The 20711-nt window shown below is 40.3% G+C and overlaps 2 protein-coding genes across 2 annotated transcripts; both read right to left on the bottom strand.

Moving 5' to 3' along the window:
- Positions 1-525: 525 nt before the first annotated feature.
- LOC106652354 (tankyrase-1-like) lies at positions 526-4207 on the bottom strand. Its single transcript, XM_014371279.1, has one exon. It carries the CDS (start codon positions 3076-3078, stop codon positions 922-924), a length of 2157 nt encoding a protein of 718 aa, XP_014226765.1. The 5' UTR covers positions 3079-4207; the 3' UTR covers positions 526-921.
- An 84-nt stretch (positions 4208-4291) lies between these two features.
- On the bottom strand, positions 4292-20224 carry LOC106652355 (synaptotagmin-4). Its single transcript, XM_014371281.1, has 6 exons — positions 19869-20224; positions 17245-17592; positions 15554-16029; positions 6472-6630; positions 6073-6390; positions 4292-5965 (listed from the first exon to the last, which is right to left on the bottom strand). Exons 1-6 carry the CDS (start codon positions 19918-19920, stop codon positions 5846-5848), a joined length of 1473 nt encoding a protein of 490 aa, XP_014226767.1. The 5' UTR covers positions 19921-20224; the 3' UTR covers positions 4292-5845.
- Between the last annotated feature and the right edge of the window lie 487 nt (positions 20225-20711).

The following is a 20711-nucleotide window of genomic DNA, read 5'->3' as shown; positions in this document are numbered from 1 at the left end:
ATTTTCTTTATGCTTTTATTATGTCTTGTATATTTAGAAGAAGAAAACAGCAAAATACAAAGAGACATGATTTTCAACTCGTTATATTTGCAATTTTATTTATACAAACTATTGTTAAACTTTTTTAAGTTGTTTAATAAATACGTTGATACTCTCAAAAAGTCTATCTCAATTTTTTTGGGACGTCATAATATAAGATATTATTAATTATGTCTACGAGAACAAGCATTTTAACATAATTTTGCGATTTAACTAGTGATATTTTATTTACCCTCAGGAACCAGAGTAGAGAAACTGCAAATTATGGTTGGTTTTATCACAATTGGATGGAAATACCGACTACAAAAATAAATCGAGCAAACGAAATTTTTTTATAGCATTAGCTGATAAAGTTCACATTTATGTAAAATCCAACCCTTCAATTTGTATTTAATTTGTTTTCTTTGGATTTACGTAGCAACTGTTTATTTCAATGAAAAAAACAATGACAATTGGCTTAACAACAATATTACAACCCCGCGAAAGAATTAATGTAACACGAAAAAAGAAATCGGTAAATTCCAATTTTTTTCTTTGACATTATTTTATTATTGATTAATATTTATTATATTTACATATTTACATAATGAATCTGACAACATACGAACTAAGATTACTATAATAGAATAGAGAGCTCCACAGTTCCACAGTTCACTAATTCACTTCATAATTATCCATAAATTTTTTTTTTATTTGTTGGAGCTTAGCCACCAATGATGGATTTTTTCTCAATTTTTTCCTCTCTATTCTTCAATTTTTTTTCAAAGTTCCACCGAGCAAGTTCTTTATACCTTACCTTAATGTCAGCTTAAAGATAACAAAATTTTAAATGAAATTACGCCAGACATTACAAAATACTGCGCAACGCAAATATTTTCATCGCTAGCTTTGGTTGGTACCTGCCAAGTAAATGTGATACAAATCTTTGTTCGACAGATTGTCGATGACCATCTCACAGATCTCGACCGGCAGCCGTTTGTGAATCAACTCGTAGAAACGATCCAGTGCCCAGTCCAGGAAGAATACCCTCGCTAGTTTCTCGCACAGATGCAGAGCGCAAGCGTCTCTGGATCCTCGGGGGAGCTTGCTCAGTTCCCTCGAGCGCGCCAACTCGATGTAGCACTTGTGCGTGACTCGCTTTGCCGCCACTCTGGGCCGTAACTGCAGCAGGCGGTAAATCGACACTTTCGGAGTTATCATTATCTTTTTTGCTCTTTTCTTGAACTTTTCGTCGTGGAGCCAAGATCTTTCAAGAGCCATCGACTTCTCCCCCAATCCCTGCTTGATGAATAATTTCATCATCCTCTTGGTTTGGCTCGGGCACAGCTCGTATCCTTCCTTTTCGAGGCGTTCGACGATGCTCAGAATGCCGGCCGCCTGTCTCAATTTGAAATCGTGCCTGCTCTCGCTCGGTCCCGATTGCAGTCTCTTGTCGAAGTAGCGCGTAGCCGGGAAAACGAATCTGGACAGATCGGCGCCGTTGTCCAAGAGGGCATCGAGCACGTTCGGCAGAAGACTCGCCACGGCCAGTTCGAGCGGTGTCTGGTACAGCTTGTCCCGGGCGTCGACCCGTATCGGCTTGTGTCTCGCGTCGGTCAGATCGAACAGCATCATCGCCGAGTCGTCGTTGTAGTTGCACTCGCAAACGATGTGCAGAGCCGTCGATCCGCGCCGATTGGCCAGATTCGGATTCGCGCCGTTCGTCAGCAGGACTTGGGCCAAGTCTTTGCGGCCGCGAGACAGCGCGACGTGCAGGGGTGTGTTGCCTGACTTGTCCAGGGCGTCGACCCGTACCCGTCGATCCTTGTCGCGGCACGCTTTGAAAAACGACCACGCGAACGCGTACTCCTGCTGAAATGCGTTCTCCTGGCAGATGATGTGCAAAGGAGTCTGTCCCTCGGGATTGGTCAGATTGGGATCCGCGCCGTTCAGCAGTAAAAATATGGCCACTTTTTTGTTGCCGTAACGCAGAGCCAAGTGCAGGGGCGCGTTGCCCAACTTATCCAGAGCATCGACCTCCACGCTCCGATTCAACAGTTGACTGATCTGGAAAAACGTCACCACCAAGGCGTCGTCGTCGTCGTCCTGTTTCTGGCAGATTTTGTGCAGGGACGTCGATCCCTCCTCGTTGCCCACATTGGGGTCCGCACCGTGTCTCAGCAGCATGATGAAAATGTCGTTGGTGCAGAAGGTCAGAGCCTGATGCAGCGGTGTGTTGCCCCACTTGTCCGGGGCGTCGACGTTCACCGGCCTGCCGACCTCGTCGCAGGTCCGCAGCAGCATCGACAGCAAGTCGCGGCTGCAGTTCCGGCAGGCAACGTGCAGAGCCGTGTAGCCATCGACGTTGGCCAAGTTTGGATCCGCTCCGTTCCTCAGCAACAGCTCGACGATCTCCCAGTTCTCGTGCTGCAGAGCCAAGTGCAGCGGTGGATCGAGCGTGTTCACGCCCGAATTTCGCGCCACGAGATTGGGATCCTGGCCGGCCTCGAGGAATTTTCGGACAACGTCCGCGTAGCCGTATTTGCAGGCTACGTGGAAATGCGTCAAGTCGTTTTCGTCGGTGTAGTTCGCGTCGCATCTGTGATAAATTTTAAATAGCTCGCGCATCACCGTGTCCTTGTTGAAGAACCAGCCCCTGGCCGCGCGATGCAACGGCGTAGCGCGACGCAAAATTAGTTTCCCGTCTTTGTCTGTCTCGGGCTCGTCTTTGTAGCCGGTCAAAGCCACGAACTTGATGAATCGTTCCCCCTGTCGAAAATATTTGCTGTATCTCGTGCTTATTATAACGTCGACGGACTCCAAGAGAAGCCGATCGATTTCTCCCCTTTGAAAAACGCCTCGAAGGTCGGGAAGTCCAATTTTCCAATCCTTGATTACGGGATGTATTTTACGAATAAATTTGCTTCGGTTTTCTTTGACCTCCCAATCTACCTTTTCGCGAAAGCTCTTTAATTTTTCGAGTTTTTCTTGATTGAGGAGAGCCACGTGTTCGCCAGCTCGGCCCTGGAAACTTTCCGCGGATTCGTCGCCGGAAAACATATTTTAACGTTCGGTCGCGCACAACGCACAGTCACTAGATTTATTTTGCACAAAAATATCACTCGCTGCGACCTTTTTACATTGCGGCGTCGTGATGTGTACCGACTGTTTATGCTGCACACTACGATCTACACGAAGAAAACAAGTCACATGCTCGAAACTGTATGATGAAATGAATACACTAATGACTAGAAAGTGTATAGGCAGTTTAGTGGAGGCTATAACAGCTGTGTGCCTGTAATGAATACGCGGCAATCATAACAATATGTTTAGCCACGCCCCTAAACCAAAAAACCGAAGTAAATGACTCCGATTGTATCGTATGTGTCGATTGACGCGTACCGATCGAGATAAACTTTCGGTGATACCAAAAAATATCGATGTTATCCGAGTATCAAAATAATCGAAAAACTTTCAAAAGTATTACCAAGCATCGAATGATCAGAATTTCAATTTTTTACGATTTTTCCAGGGCATAGCAGGCAGACGCCATAAAAGTAGGATGTCTTCGAGTGATCACTGGATAGTAAATAAAAAATAATTAATTATTATTCATTTAACAGTTTAAGTTGAAAACAAAAAATGTTTGAAAATGAAACTAATGCTATCCTCCCCGCCAAATTAGTTTTCACGATTCACTCTGATTCTAATTTTTATTATATATAATAATTTAGAATTTTTTTAGAAAACGAAGAGAAAAATTGAGAAAACTTATGACCAAACAAACGTAATATTACATTCAAGCATTTGCAATTGCATAAAGTGAGTTGAAGATACTTAATTCTAGTTTTGTCAAAATTAAACAGAATTTTCAGATCTCTTTAATCTTTTTAGTTGTTTCAAATTAATTGGTTGCGTCAAAATATTTATTTTGAAAAATTACATTTACAAACGATAATGTGCTTTAGAAATCCGTGTACAGTTATTAATAAATTTTTTTATTTGGGTGAACTTGATTCAATACTCACCTTTATAAAGTGTATAATACTATAGTCAATTCTTATTGAAATCAAAATGCAAAAAAATGTTAACTGTCACGAAAAACGTGCTTTTAAAAGGCTGCTTTATTCATTTTCTGCCTTTTCAGCCTTCTTCGATTTTATTTTCAAATTTCAATACTCTTTGACATTTCTTGGCTGTAAGCTCTGAAGATTGAATTAAAACCATTAAGGAGTGAAAAGTATTTCTTAAATGAAAATTAACAAAATAGTACTTTAGTTCATGAATAATTTTTATATTTTAAAAAAAATTACATACACAATTTACGTTTGACGATTTTTTAATTTACCATACTTAAACATGTAGCTCAAAAATGTGTTCTTTCGACGCTTTCTGCGCAATCAGAATGCAGAGATCGTGTCATATCGGAGCCGAATACCTAAAAGCTTCATTGGTATTATTTATAGATTACATTTTTATGACTCTTGAGAACAGTTTGCATATTTTTCGTGAAATTTCGAAACGATGTTAACAATAAACACGACACGCATATGAATTTCAGGTAAATTTTCATGGTACCACGCAAGAATTGTTTAGTTTTATTTTAATCTTCGGTTTATACTAGTAAGAATAATAATACTATTGGTAATGATAAATAATTTTATTTCATTCAAAACTAACTTATTTAATATTTAACGTAAATACCATCAAATTGAGTAACCAAGCACTATATTATATGCAATTGTTCTTTTTTTCTTCACTTATGCATCTCTTTCGTCTTCTCTACTTTCCGATCATTGAATCAATTGTCATTCGAGTAAATAATTCGTTTGTTGCTGATATTTTTCCGCGAATTTTAACGTGCTTCACGATGGCGTAAAATAAAAAAAAACAGTCGATTTACGCATGATTCCAAAATAAACTACTGCAGTTACATATTTACATTTAGTCTATCATGTGTTATAATAATGCTAAACGACGCGTTGTGTTTCACATTGTATCATTTATAAAAATCATTCATTCGACGAAACGAAATGAAAAAAGAACATATGAATATAATCGTGTTACGTCGAGGAAGTTAGCTCGATATTTCTCGACTTCCATTCCATTCGTTATACTATATTATTTTGTTCAGCATTAAAATAAGTTTTATCGTTATAGAAATATATTATGCGTAAGTGCAATGTCAACATTTAAACAGTTTCATTGTATTAATGACGAGAGTCGACGAGGCGGGGATCAAAAAATTCAAGGGATTATCGATAACATTCACTTTCTGCGGCTTCAGTTAAAATTTACCGTACAATAGATATTTAATAATGAAGTTCAAATCGCGATTAAAGCATTTATCAATCGCGTCGCTTATACACACAACATTATACACGTTTAGTTGAAAGTATGCATAAACCAATAAAGACAAATTTCAAGTTGTTTTTTTTTGATTTCTTATATACTATCGTTCAAAGGTACTTTTATAAATCAATTTTTGAAGTGCGCAAAACTAAAATTACTCCGATATAAGAATCGATGGTGGCGCGATTTTTCAATCATTTGAAGTTGTGCTGAATACAAATATATATTGTCCAGAGATAGCCCATATATATATTTGTATCGATGACGTTGCTGTAAAACGAGCTTTATAATTTCGACGAAATAAATAAACCAAAGAATTGCCTGAATAAGATAATCTCGCGAATCTTGTTTGCATAATGGAGAATTGTATTATTTAATCAGTATTGTAAATGTTTTTGTTGTTTCTGCTATTGTCGGCGATGCAGCGCGGGAATCAAAATTTCGTACATTAGCACCAGCCCTCCTCTACTCGCGTCTACTCTCTCAGCTTGTGCCAATCGGCTATCTGGCGCTTGGGCGAGTTGCAGACCTCGTTCCAGTGGTTCAGCGCCGAGCCTTGGCACTTGGGGCCGCCGATTTCCAGCCGTCCGATGACCTATACAATGTAGACAGTGTACGTGTATAGTACAGTAGAGAGTACAGCACAGCTTGCTATCTTCTATACATTTAAAAATGTACTTATGAAATTTTTATCGAGTTTACCTCGTTCTTGGTGACCCTGTCCCAATCAAGAAGGGCAAACTCTAAGCTGATCTTGCCCAGACCCTCGGCGCCATTGGGTATCTCGAAAACGATCGACTCGTTGAATATGGGATTGAGGGTGCGCTTCTTCACGTGGGTCTTGCGCTTGGCGATGCGCTGATTGTTGTAGAGCAGGTAGATCTTGACGTAGGGATCCGCGAGGCCCGTCACGTCCATCTTGGGCAGATTGCGCGCCTTCAGCACGACCACGGTGAGCTTGCTGGCGGCCGGCTGCCAGCACAGCGACACGAGCAGCTCGCCGCGGCCTTGCGATTGTATCTGTGTGTGCACAAGAGAAGAAATAATTTTTTTTTTTATTAATAACGAGTTGAGAGCGAAGATTCGAGGCAATGTGTGTACCTTGAGGCTTCGCGGGCAGATTTCTCGACAGAGGGTGAGTTGCTGATTCTGGGCGATCTCCAAGTCGGGCACCTGCGACAGGGCGCAGACCACCTCGCCGATCACGTCGTCGCGCGAGTACCGATCGAAGCTCATCACGACAAAGTGCAGACTGATTTTCTGCAAGTTATCAGCACATGTTCAGAATTGCATCATTTTAATCGATTGATAATTTTTCATTTATATCAGAGTAGAATAATAACATTGAAGTAATCAATACTGAATTGTATTCAAGGTTCATGAAATCTTCAGGAAAAACTAATTCATCAGTATTGACTTATTTTTTCACATTAGATGCAAAATAATTCATGAAATGCAATCTCATACATTATTTTTAATGCAAAAATGAACCCCGAAGATTTGATTCTGAACCCAAATTTAGACATTCATTTTAAATTAATGTTTTGATTTATTTATTAAATAATACGCAATAAACTAGCAATTTACGGGTAAGGATTGCTTAAAATATAATGTTTTGATATTGATTCATTTGATGCATTCATTGCACAAAAATTGATAAAAATTCAATCATAATTGTTATATACCAATAACCCAGCGTTGGGTATAGTAAAATTTAAATATAATAATTAAAATAAGACCGTCAAATTAACACGTATGACGCCTAATCTCGCGGGTAAAGAGGCATGTGTGTAAGATGAACACAGAGACAGGCAAGCGCTGTCGCATGAATGTGTGTGTGAATGTAAGCGGCCAACACACATCGGCGCATTAGATCGAACCCACGCGCATATGTGTATCAGCCGAACACAGAGCAAGGCAAAGGCTGAAGGTATGTACGGACGTGCGCGAGCAACATTACCGACGCATTAGATCAAGCCTTCGCACGCGTATATATTCCGTGTATGTGTACTCGCGTGTGTGTGTAAGTCGAACACAAAGAAGACATAACACACACATGCGAGACGAGACTCGTGGAATAATTTGAATTGGCACAAAGGGGAGAAGCAGGTTCGCACGCGCGCTCGCAAGTCCCATATCTCCCCCAAGTTTGACCTTTGACCTCAGATAACCATTGGGCACACTGGTCTAGCGGAAACCGAGTCAACAAGTGACGAAATAGCTGGTAGACTTGCGACTTGCGGGAAAAACCCAAGACGTACCCCCGCCAAAAGGTCCATGATTTAATTAGTATATAACGTGCATAAAAATTAGGCCTCGGGGCAGATCATTTTATACAGTCGAGCAGGGCGAAGCTCTGGGCAGATCATCCTAAAGAGTCGAGTAAGGCGAAGCTCTGTGCGCGCGAATAATCAAATCAGTGTAACAGCGACTTGAAATATTTAACGGACTTGTAATACAACGCGAATTGCACATTTTGTACTTAGTGAGAACCAAGCGCGAGTCAATAACAGCGACTAACTTGTACTTGTACTTATACGCCGCGACCATCGAAATTGTTAATTGTATTCGCGAACGGTAAAGCTCGAGTGAGTGCTTCACCCAGCCCAGCAGCGCAACAGCCCAACAGCAGCGACGACCGTCACTGCAGCAGCCACCGCAACACCACCGAGGCAGCCGCGACCGGCGGCCAAGCAGCATCAGCGTAACGCTCCAGCAACAGCAACAACGGTAGCGCCCCGACGGCGTTTGCAGCCCTACATATCGACGAGCATCGGCCACACTTATTTTGTAAGCTTGTTCAATAGTTATTAGTTTTCTTGTAATAAAGTCTTGTGTGTAAATCTCACTTGAGCGTTATACACTTTATTTCATGATCCTTCCCCACTCAGACACAACAGAAAGTAATATTTAATATTCAAATAATAAAGTTATTACCCCGTATTAAAGGGTATATAACAACTGGTGCGATCGGCCGGCGGCCCGATTGAACTTAACCGATTGCAAATTACTGTTGTTCTGAGTTGGGTGTGATCAATGAGATGGGTGTAAAATGAATCAAGATAAAACAATAGAGAACAAAAAACAGGCCGATCTTGAAACCGTGAACAATTTGCTTCAAGATTTGACACTCGTAAAGGAAAAATTAGCAAACGCGACCAGAGATAAAGGAACTTTAAGAACTATTAACGATTTAGTAGGCCAACAAAATAAAATTAACAAAGAATTGAGTAAATTCGAGTACTTGAATATCGAGTTTGAACCAACTAGAAAAAAATTAAATTCATCAATAAAATTACTTCACGAAGAGATTAAAAATAAATCTAAAATTATACCGAATCAACAGACACCTTGCACAAGAAAAATTTCTAATACCAGCACACCGCGAGTCCCACAGGACACAGACAAATTAATCGAATCATTTATTGAAAGTTTTATACTTGAATTAGACGAGACTGAGGTAGCACAAATCGAGACTGAAAATATTAAACAGGAATTACACAAAACAGTAGCTTGTATTCAAGATACATTAGAAAAGCCTGAAATCAAAGAGGGATTTTTCGAGAAGTGTTTTAATAGATTTTTAGATTACGTAAAAGTTAAAGAAGAGGATTTATCGGAATTTTACGAAACAGTTATAGAAAATAAAAGTTTAGTAGCACATAATAATTTATTTGAAAAGTTTGATCGCGAAGAAACATCGGGTACAGAAGGGGAGGAAATAGAAATTAATAATATGGCGTATAACAGAGGCCCGTCGTTTAAAGATATTATACAGCTTGTGCCTAATTTTTCGGGGCGCGATCGAGACGAAGCAATAAAATTCGTAAAAGGGTGTAAACATGCCGAAGAGTTGCTTAAAGATAATCAAATGAAAGATTTCCTTAAATTTATTCGAGTAAAGCTGTCAGGAGTTGCACACGAATGCATTGATACAACAGCGATGGAAAGTATTAAAGATCTAACGGACTTTGTTGAGAGTAACTTTGGAACAGATAAATTATTTTTTGAATGCTACGGAGATCTAGCAAAATTAAAACAAGAAAATAACGAAACAGTATTATGCTTTTATGCGCGATTAAAAGACGTTGAAAGAGAAATCGAAGCAGTTGCGCGACGCGATGCAAAATATAACTCATTGTTCAAAGCAAATTTACAAACCGATCTATTGGCAGCGTTTAAAAGGGGTTTACGGTGGGAAATAAAGGCTCGATTGACGGCAAACACCCTTGACGAAGCACGCAACGAGGCAATTAAAATCGAGCGAGAAGACGGGTTTGACGGTGATAGAAATAAATTTAGATCATACAATAAAAAAATGACATTTTGCACTATCTGCGAGTCAAAAGAACATTTGACAATTGACTGTGACACCTTAAAATCATTAAGCAAGGTAAAAATAGAAAAATGTAGCTATTGTCAAAGCTCGGAGCATCAATTATCAAATTGCATAAAATTTAATATACACACTAGGGAGAAACAACCCGAAAAATGCAGTCATTGTAAGAGTACCGACCACCACTCAAATAATTGCTTCAAATTTGCATTAAAAGACAAAGATTCATGTAAAAAACCAAAAGATCCCGAAGTGATCACTATCAATCACATGAGCCAAATATGTTGCTCGTATTGCAACAAGCAAGGACATACCATGAGTAATTGCAGCGATTTTATGAAAATAATATATGGCCGTATGGATGATAGCAATAATAATAACATTAATTACAATGACGAGCAGGAAGTAAATGCGATTAACCTTATGAACACACCATCATGCACCTGGTGCACTAGAAAAGGACACATTGCGAGAAATTGTAACGAATTCCTTAATGCAGTAAGCAGTTGCTTCGCAAAGAATAGCAATAATAATTATAACAGTGGATATAATAATAATGATAATTATAATAATAATAGCAATAGTTTAGGCGGGCCAAATAACGAGTATAGATACAATAATAGTTATAATGACCATGGTAGATCCAATAGTTACAGTCCAGACAATAGACAGCCAGAAAGTAGTGAACATGGCATCCGTAAATGTTATAAATGCAGAGAGCCGGGTCATTATGCAAAAGATTGCAATAATTAGGAAAAACAACCAGCGGTACTCAAATAGTACGGGATGAAATATGAGTAGCAGGATTTTAAAAGAAGCTATGATTGAAAAAAAAAAAAAGTAAATACATAGAATAAAATAAAATAAAATAAGATATAATAATTAATATTTGCACCGGAAAATATTCTTCGTTTTATCGCTAAAGAAGAATTTTGAATTTAAGATAATAAGCGCGATGATGAGCTCAGTAACATCAATTTTAATTCAGGAAGTTAGTGTGACGACGAAGTCTTTGTGACAACGCGGTCTTTGTGACAGCGCAGTCTTTGTGACAACGCAATGAAGTCTATGTGAAAAAGTAGGAAGCTTGTGTGATGAAAATGAATTCTGTGTGCAACGCAATGAAGTCTATGTGAGAAAATAGGAAATCTGTGTGATAAAAATGAATTCTGTGTGCAACGCAATGAAGTCTATGTGAGAAAATAGGAAATCTGTGTGATAAAAATGAATTCTATGTGCAATGCAATGAAGTCTATGTGGAAAAATAGGAAGTCTGTGTGATTAAAATGAAGTCTATGTGACAACGCAATGAAGTCTATGTGATAAAATAGGAAGCCTGTGTGATTAAAATGAAGTCTATGTGACAACGCAATGAAGTCTATGTGATAAAATAGGAAGCCTGTATGTTTAAAAATTAATCGGCAACGCTACTTAGATCGTAATAGACCCGCAATGACAAAAAAACCGTCCCCGCGAAGTACATCAATCTCGCGTAGTAACATCCGAAAATAAAATAAGACAAATGTTTTCAAGGTTTTAAAGCAATAAAAATGGTAGTTTATGAGCATTACGACAGGATAAGAAAATCGTCAAATACCAATTCGAGCAGACGCGCGCAAGGGTATGCAGATAACAAATTTACACCTTTTAGACAAAAAGTTCACGAGTTCAAAAAAATAAAAAGAGATAGAAAGTAAAAGGTCATCGAAAATTTACACACAAGACGATCCGTATTTCGAGTAAGCAAATTAGTAAAAACAAATTTTAACATTAAAAGGCCTCGAAGCACGGATATTAGGATATTCATTAAAAATTCAAAAAAGGGCGACGGAGGGAAGTGTACTGCGTACACAAATAAGCAAATGGTTTAAGATTTATGTAATCGATGCGCTCCGTTTATATGAATAAGTATAAAAATTGTAGCGCGTAAATATTTTCTGCATATAAAATTGATTTTATTAAGTTATGTAAGTTGTATGGGTTATGCTAATCTATGCCGAGTGCAACTTCGATTGATATACCTAATATTGCATTTGTATATGATATATATTGTTTTGCGACACTTAATTGAAATTTAAACAAAAAAAAACTTCCAATCCATTCAATTGAACAATTACATTCACACAAACTCATGTACACAACATGTTAAATTTAAAAACAACAAAACTCACACGCTCAAAATTTCGATCAACAGCAAAAAAAGCAATAAAACTCAAGAGGCACATCTACGACAGCCTAAACTTCAAAAAAAAAAAACATTTTTTTCAATCGTCAAATTCATTTCACTAGTAGTAGCAGCAACATGGACAAAAACAGCGCAAGTGCAGTGCCCGAGCAAGTATTGGGAGCCTCTCCCGAACAAGTGGTAGAAGCAGCGGTCGCAGTGAATCCGTTCTGCAGACCGGCCGCAGGACCGGCGGACTACGTCAACCAAGAGCTGAGCGCCGAAGATGAGACCTCCGACGAGACTTCGGAAGCAACCAGTGAGGAGGATCTACGGACGCACAGGTACATCGTCATTAACGAGTACGACCCCCGCATGACTCTCGAGCTTTTCGGTGATCTCGTTAGACTTACGGTTAACATCGACTGGGATGCGAGATACCACGAGGAGAACTAGTAGGAGGACGCGCCAATCTGCAGTCGATGCGGACAGTAGCCAGACCCACCCGGGAGAAGAGTTTTCACAGCATTTGTTTGAGAACGCCGCAGCTTCAAGAGAAAGGAAAGAGCACGAACACCGTCATCAAATACATTTTACACAATCTTATAAATTCACACGAAAACCCTATATAATACATTTACAACAAAAACAAATATGCACAACTTATATATTATTACGGACAAAAGAAAAAGGTAAATCTTGTTACAAAACAATATATATATTTATATGAATAGTAGAAAGAAATATGCACATCTTAAAATAAAATGATATATAATTGAAGTTATTGTACGAGGACTATGCACGCTTAACAAAAAATTTATAAGAAAAATTGTTTTCGCGTTATTATAATTTTAGGCGTTGAGATGTATGCGCATGTTGTAAGAATGTAACGACATGAAATTCAAGATAATGAATAGAACGTGCGCGAGAATCGAAATAAGGGATAAATTATTTAGTGCCACACCACGCGCATTCAAAAAAGAAAAAAATCCACATTTTTGCGAATAACTCATGCGTCTAGGAGATAACAAATCGGGGCGCGCAGCCAATAGACTATATGCAAAGATTTTGTACGGTTGTTATTAATCTACCAATAGAAACAACTAAACCAACAAGACTCGCATATCACTACGGGTAAAGAAGGCGCGATATATTTTATTAATAAAAAATATATCCCCATGAGCAGGAGCTCATGAGTTCTCATAGGCGTGGAGGTGTTATATACCAATAACCCAGCGTTGGGTATAGTAAAATTTAAATATAATAATTAAAATAAGACCGTCAAATTAACACGTATGACGCCTGATCTCGCGGGTAAAGAGGCATGTGTGTAAGATGAACACAGAGACAGGCAGGCGCTGTCGCATGAATGTGTGTGTGAATGTAAGCGGCCAACACACATCGGCGCATTAGATCGAACCCACGCGCATATGTGTATCAGCCGAACACAGAGCAAGGCAAAGGCTGAAGGTATGTACGGACGTGCGCGAGCAACATTACCGACGCATTAGATCAAGCCTTCGCACGCGTATATATTCCGTGTATGTGTACTCGCGTGTGTGTGTAAGTCGAACACAAAGAAGACATAACACACACATGCGAGACGAGACTCGTGGAATAATTTGAATTGGCACAAAGGGGAGAAGCAGGTTCGCACGCGCGCTCGCAAGTCCCATATCTCCCCCAAGTTTGACCTTTGACCTCAGATAACCATTGGGCACACTGGTCTAGCGGAAACCGAGTCAACAAGTGACGAAATAGCTGGTAGACTTGCGACTTGCGGGAAAAACCCAAGACGTACCCCCGCCAAAAGGTCCATGATTTAATTAGTATATAACGTGCATAAAAATTAGGCCTCGGGGCAGATCATTTTATACAGTCGAGCAGGGCGAAGCTCTGGGCAGATCATCCTAAAGAGTCGAGTAAGGCGAAGCTCTGTGCGCGCGAATAATCAAATCAGTGTAACAGCGACTTGAAATATTTAACGGACTTGTAATACAACGCGAATTGCACATTTTGTACTTAGTGAGAACCAAGCGCGAGTCAATAACAGCGACTAACTTGTACTTGTACTTATACGCCGCGACCATCGAAATTGTTAATTGTATTCGCGAACGGTAAAGCTCGAGTGAGTGCTTCACCCAGCCCAGCAGCGCAACAGCCCAACAGCAGCGACGACCGTCACTGCAGCAGCCACCGCAACACCACCGAGGCAGCCGCGACCGGCGGCCAAGCAGCATCAGCGTAACGCTCCAGCAACAGCAACAACGGTAGCGCCCCGACGGCGTTTGCAGCCCTACATATCGACGAGCATCGGCCACACTTATTTTGTAAGCTTGTTCAATAGTTATTAGTTTTCTTGTAATAAAGTCTTGTGTGTAAATCTCACTTGAGCGTTATACACTTTATTTCATGATCCTTCCCCACTCAGACACAACAGAAAGTAATATTTAATATTCAAATAATAAAGTTATTACCCCGTATTAAAGGGTATATAACATAATTAAAGCCAGCCTCTGCCACTAGATGGCGAGTTCCGCTATCTGTAAATCCGCAAGTGGTTAAGTGAAAGTAATCGTAAAGTCAGAACATGAGGTATATATATTTTATCATCGTATTTTTAAGAACAAGCATAAATAATAATATCAATTCAAATGTATAAATTTGATATAAATGACCAATCACATAAGAATTCCAGCAATTATACATTGAATTATAGGTGGTGCAATAAATGAAATATTCAACCTTTTCACTCCTAAATGGACCATTTCTAGATAATTTTTTTAGCGGTTTATTACATCAATTGAATCTATTAACGACCAAAATGATTGATTTTTTTTATTGGTTTTCACAGTGATTGTTTTTGTAGTTTCAGGCCTTAAAAAAATTTCGCACGGACCTATTTCGATGTAAAATTTAATGCCCTTTTCAAAATTGTCTCAAAATTTTGATTGTTTGGATAGTAAAAAAGTTATAGCTATTTAAACAAAAAAAAACGTAAAATTTTTCCAAAAAATCAAGTTTTTGATTTTTTTAGCCATGTTATCATTAAGGAATCACGATATAAACATGATCAGGGGTTATTACTACTATCAATAAAAAAAATCAAGCATTTTGGTCGTTAATGGGTTAATAGTATATTTTGTAACAAGTGAGCGAAGCAGTTGACTCATCCAGGAGTTGTTTTCACCCGAGCGTAGCGAGGGTGCAAAGACTCCTGGGTGAGTCAACTTCCTCGCGGATTAGTTGCAAACGATATTTTTTAACTCTGCTTGCGAGAAACTAGGGTTTTCTGACGCTTTAAGGTTAGAAAACCCGTGTTTTGTTGGCTACTGGAAATCGCGACTCCCATTGATCAAATACATGCTTTCGAAAGATTTAGAAATAAATTTGCTGCAGGACGGATGGTATGTGCTACGAGATAGGTGATCGATAATAAAAATATATTTTATCTAAAAGAACCAACTTCTAAACCACTTAATAATTCAATTTACACACCAAATCATGTTTTCTAAATTTCTCAAAAATTAATAAAAGCTCTGATAATGGTTTTAGAATTGCGCGGTAGCGGTACTTTTTCTAAGCTGCCACTGCTTTTGCCACTGAATTCATCTTCGTAAAGGATAAAACCTCCAGCTCTTACTCCAACTCTAATCTTAAAATATTTTTAACAGTTTACATACCTGCAACTGGGCCAAGGATATGCCGAAGAAGGTGAAGTCCTCGTCGTAGACGGGATCGCGAGTGTTGCGCAGCACGCGGGTCTTGGTGCGGTGCTGCTTGTCGGGCAGCAGCTGCAGCTTCACGTAGGGATCGCTGCTGGCCCCGCCGCTGTGATTGCCACCACCTCCGCTGCCGCCACCACGAGCCGGCAGATCCTTGCAGGCCACCACGGTCACCACCAGGGCGTTCTGCTCGACGAGGTAGCGCAGCTTGAACACGAGCTGTCCGAGGCGCGAACCGAAGCCGTTGCCGTTGTTGCCGTTGGCGCTGATCGCGTAGCTCAGATTACAGCCGTCGACCTGATCCATCGATCGCTCGGCCTTCTCGCTGTTCTCGAGCTCGGCCTTGTCGCGCTCGTTCTCGATCACGAGGCTCGTCATCGTCGCCGCAGCCCCGGCCAGCTCGCCGGTCGGTGTCTGCAGCGGCGATATGGCTCCTGTACGTAAAAGTGGATACGGGCGTATGTGCAGTTAGTTCAAGTTCACGATGTGGAAGTAGAGGTCTATAGGGTGACTATCCTGATACTCGACCAGTTATGAAAAAAAATGTTTGCAGAAACCGTCCATTTTCTTCTTAATTACATCTTTAATTTTAACAATCAAAACTTGAATATTACCCTCAAAACTGCCAAAATTGGCAATGATATTTTGAGAAAAAAAATTGTAAATGTCGTTATTTTATATTAAAATGTGGTAGATGATTAGTCTTAAAAAAAATATTCGTTTTTCACATGCTCTGGTAAAAATGTACAATATTGTTAATGGACAATCGATAAAAACCTGACCATTTGAAATGTTTTAAAATAAATTACCGTTAATTGACTTGTTAATAGTAATTTTTCTGATACAATTATGTTATAAATATTAAGCACATTTTGAATGACCTGAAAATAACAGTTTAACTGTTTCAAGAAATTTAGACCAGTTTTCGAAAACTTCAACTACGATATCAGTTTAAGAGTTCCCCGCTAGATGGCGAGTACCTAGTTATGTAAATCTACAACGTCAAATTGGGCCCACGGTAGCCTTATAGTGGGTAGAAGCTCTGCTCTCTGCCCCGGAGGACTGGGTTCGATTCCCATACCCCGCCTCCTGTAGGAACACTAAATACCTGCAACCCCAAGAGCTTTTTCAAGGCCAGAGAACAAAGAAAAATGAAAACCAGTAAAAGGATAATTAAGAAATGACTTTGTAACTGAAAAAAATGATATGTAATGTAAAAAACATTTAAAAATTATATGTAATTAGAAATTTAATGTATGAAAATTTCAGAGCACGTGTAATTTATCATCCGAATAAAATAAAAACGTGGAGCATACTTTGTTACAACAGGGTGAAAAATAACTAAGCTAGTGATTTGTATACGTCCAGCTCTAATGGTTGTTTCATGTCCACGAAACTTTTTATTCGGTCGAAAACTATGTCACAAGAATTAGCATTTCTACCAATAAGTATCTGTTCAATATTTAGTACGATATTATTTCATTGTTTTATTTAAAAAACGCGTGTAAGACAAACATGAAACTTACTAATGAATTATTAACTCAACTCTACCGTTTAAATCACATTAAAACTTTTTCAAATTTTCATACGATTTGCCTTAAAGTGTCGATATATCAGATACAGCCACTCTTACGCTTAGCTCGGCTTACCCTGCGAGGATCTCGCGTGATGATGATGATGATGCTGATGATGATGATGCTGGCCGAGAATGCCGTTCAACGGACCCGCTCCCGTGGGACTGGGCGTCTGGGCGCTTCCCGGCGGACTCTTGGCCGGCCCCGTGGGACTCGGGCTTTTCTTGAGATAGTGGCCCTGGCTGCCCGGGCTCTTGACGGCGGTGGGCTTGCGATGGGGCGGCCGGAACGGTGGCAGACTCTTGTCGCCGGCGAGCTTGACGTGCTCGGCGCGCCGCCTGCGGCACAGCCACCAGGTCATCGCGGCGGCGCAGGCGAGGAAGGCCGCGCTCAGACAGACGGCCACCAGAGTCGTTGGCGATACTGTAAAGCGTAATTCAAATGTTAACGATTCGAGGGGCAAAATCGAAGATATTATACAAAATATGGTAAATTTGTTAATTTTGTTGGTGGGAAATTATGTCGTTCGATGAAAATGGATCGTTTCCGAGTAAAAAATGACCTTATGCTGCAGTCAAGTTTATATGCGGAAAAAAAACACAAATGGGGTTTTCCGTTCTTATTATACGCACGAGCATAACGATGAAATAAAAGATTTATGCATCCGTCATAAAAAAGTCACTCTTAGACTTTTCCCCCGAGACGCGGTGCTCTATATATTACCTATACGCATATATGCGACATTAAACGCGTCGTTCGGAATCGGGAAAACATTTCAAAGGCAGCAGCGTAAAAAAATTGACAGGCGCTCCAAAAGCCGATGTGGATAATAATAAATGTTTCGAGAGAGCAAAACTGTCCTAGTCGCGGAGGGATAATCTATTACTGACCACTTGTTGCGCGTAATATTATCATTATTATGCAGCGCGATAATCGAGTGACTATTTGCAGTTTACGTAAAGCCAATTGCGCAATCGACGCGTATTACAGAGGAGATGAATGTGCTTGCAGTGGTGCGTATTGTTGATATGGGACATCAACCACACAGATCCGAAATTTATTATTGTTTCATGATCATGTATTATGCGATAACAGCGTGGAAACTGCGAGGTGTCCTTTACAAAGCTTTGAAAGTACAATGAGAATTTACGACCTATGCGTTGCTCTTCTACGTCCTCTTGCATGTAACCACATACACACTTCGAGATCGAGAGAGCTTGCATTATTCACTCCGTGTACTTCTTTATTTTCTTTTCAGAAAATATCGCGCCTCGTAAGTATCGCGCACATTCGAGCAAAAGTTTTCCAAGCGTCACGTACACTCGCGTAATGTTGATGGCCGGAGAAGTGCACGGCTTTTGTGCTGCGCAAAACAAAAGATTACGCGTAGCGGGTAGGATCGAAAGTACGGACGATGTTGTCACCATCTGGTTCGTATCTCGCTTTAACACGAGTACGAACCCTTAAAAAAATTACAACAACTATTCAGTATGTTTTACGCGAAAGAAATAAACATATGTCACGGGCATCGATATATGTCATTCGTCTTGAAACCACCATTCACTTGATTAAATCGAGTATATAGAAATTGCTGTAAAAAAAATGTATTATAAATTGGATTCCAATTCGTCGATATGCAGCAAGTGACATATACAACATATCTTGCAATCTATTCGTTTCGGATATTCGATAACGCATAAATGTATCCATCTGCACTCGAACGGTAAATATAGACCCGAGCGAAGGAGAGATATGGAGACATAGACAAGGGCACGACGTATCGGTGTAATTTTATCCCGCCCCCACAAATCATTACATCGAGCGCATTAAAAATTTTACTCGCGATCATCAAATTTCAAAGGTGCATCGTTGTACACCGCGATACGCCTCGAGAGCTTGCATCATTAAGCTCGTAAAAAAAAGGAAGGATCGACGCAACGAGCTTACACGCGTGCGGCCGCGTATAAAACACGTACGTTCGTGTGTGTGCACTGGATAAAGGATGTCAGCGATATATAGGTATTAGAGCGCGCGCCCGACGTCATATGTTTGCCTATATTCGCAAGCAAGCAAAAAAATGTCTACGCCTCGCTACGAGACGTTTAAATTGGAAAAAAGTGAATTAATTACAAAAATAAAGGTCGTCAAGTTTCTAATTGATCATCGCATCGAGCGACGTTCGAAAACTCACAAGCGTGCTTATTGCTGTAGAGTCAATGGCAAGCTACATCTGTGATGTTATAACAACGATATCGACATTTCGTTAATCAACTTTTCTTCTTTTTTTTTTCTTTTTGAGTGAGACAAAGACATTGTCGGTAAAAATGCAATATCAACGCGTATCACGTTCGATATGTCAGTGCCTACACCTGCCAATTTCAGAAAAAAAAGACAGAGTGTGCGCATCTCGATCACGTATATACGCTTTATATATCTATATAGTCGATGCTGCTTCATTGAAACGTTTTCGATGTGTATGTGCATATAATTATACATCCGTAAAATCAGTCTCAACGCATCGACAAAAATCGACACTTTGTTGCGTATCGATCGCGAGACCTCGAGTGAATTATACGAGACGAAGCTCGGAAGCGAAGAAAAAGACGGATGAGAGTATCGAAGTGGAAAAAGCTCTCTCTCTCTCTCAAGCGAGGAGAGGGTATCCGCGCGCAAGCACCTCCAAAAAGACAACGTCGTACCTGCTTCGACCGGTTGAATGAGCGGGCCATCCTCGATGATGCCGGCCACCATGGTGGTGGTTGCCAACTCCGCAAAGGGTGCTGCTCACGAGCGACCCTTACTCGTTGTCCGAGATTCCGCTGGCGCAGGCCCCGCTGCGTGGCACGCGCGCGGAGAGAAAGCCGTCGAAACTCCGACCTTCGATTACGACTTTTCGACACTCGTGTACTCGCGGTGAAAAGAGACCTCGAGATGTATGTACTACTTCCCGTGTCCACTCTGCCTGTGCCTCGTCGAAAGCACTCGCACACACGACAGCAAAGGCTGCTGCTGCTGCTCGTCGTTATTAGCGTTGCGTCCGAGCCGAAACGGCACCCCTGCTACTGTTACTGCTGCTGCCACTGATATACATGCATACGCGCATGTACATGCAGGCAAGTAGCAGCACAACGTCGCATAGGGGCGCGAACACACGGCGTCGACGTCGACCCGACCGATCAATATAATAAGGCTGCCGACCGACGTAGCATCTGCGCATTCGAGCTTTGCTATATACTATATATACGTCGCGATCCCCGAAATGTCAGCGGTTGATGGGCAAATTTTTTCGGATGTTTTTTCTTTTTCTTTTTTTTTTGATACAGTCCAAAGCTAATTACGTCTTAGTATTTCGAAAACTCCGTGGGAGTATCGTTCATGAGTAAATTAGAAATTTTTGAGAAATTTTTTCACCACGTTTTCAAACTTGAAAAAAAATCATGTTGACGGCTATCTGGGGTCCCTAGCGACACCAGGTAAACAAGGAACTTTATATTTTTAGTTTAACTAAAGAGTCTGCCGATACTTACAACATTAAAAAAAAA

The sequence above is a fragment of the Trichogramma pretiosum genome, unplaced genomic scaffold, assembly GCF_000599845.2.
Source record: "Trichogramma pretiosum strain Unisexual culture from Peru unplaced genomic scaffold, Tpre_2.0 scaffold6, whole genome shotgun sequence".
Lineage (NCBI taxonomy): Eukaryota > Metazoa > Arthropoda > Insecta > Hymenoptera > Trichogrammatidae > Trichogramma > Trichogramma pretiosum.
This window is presented reverse-complemented; position numbering and strand designations above follow the sequence as displayed.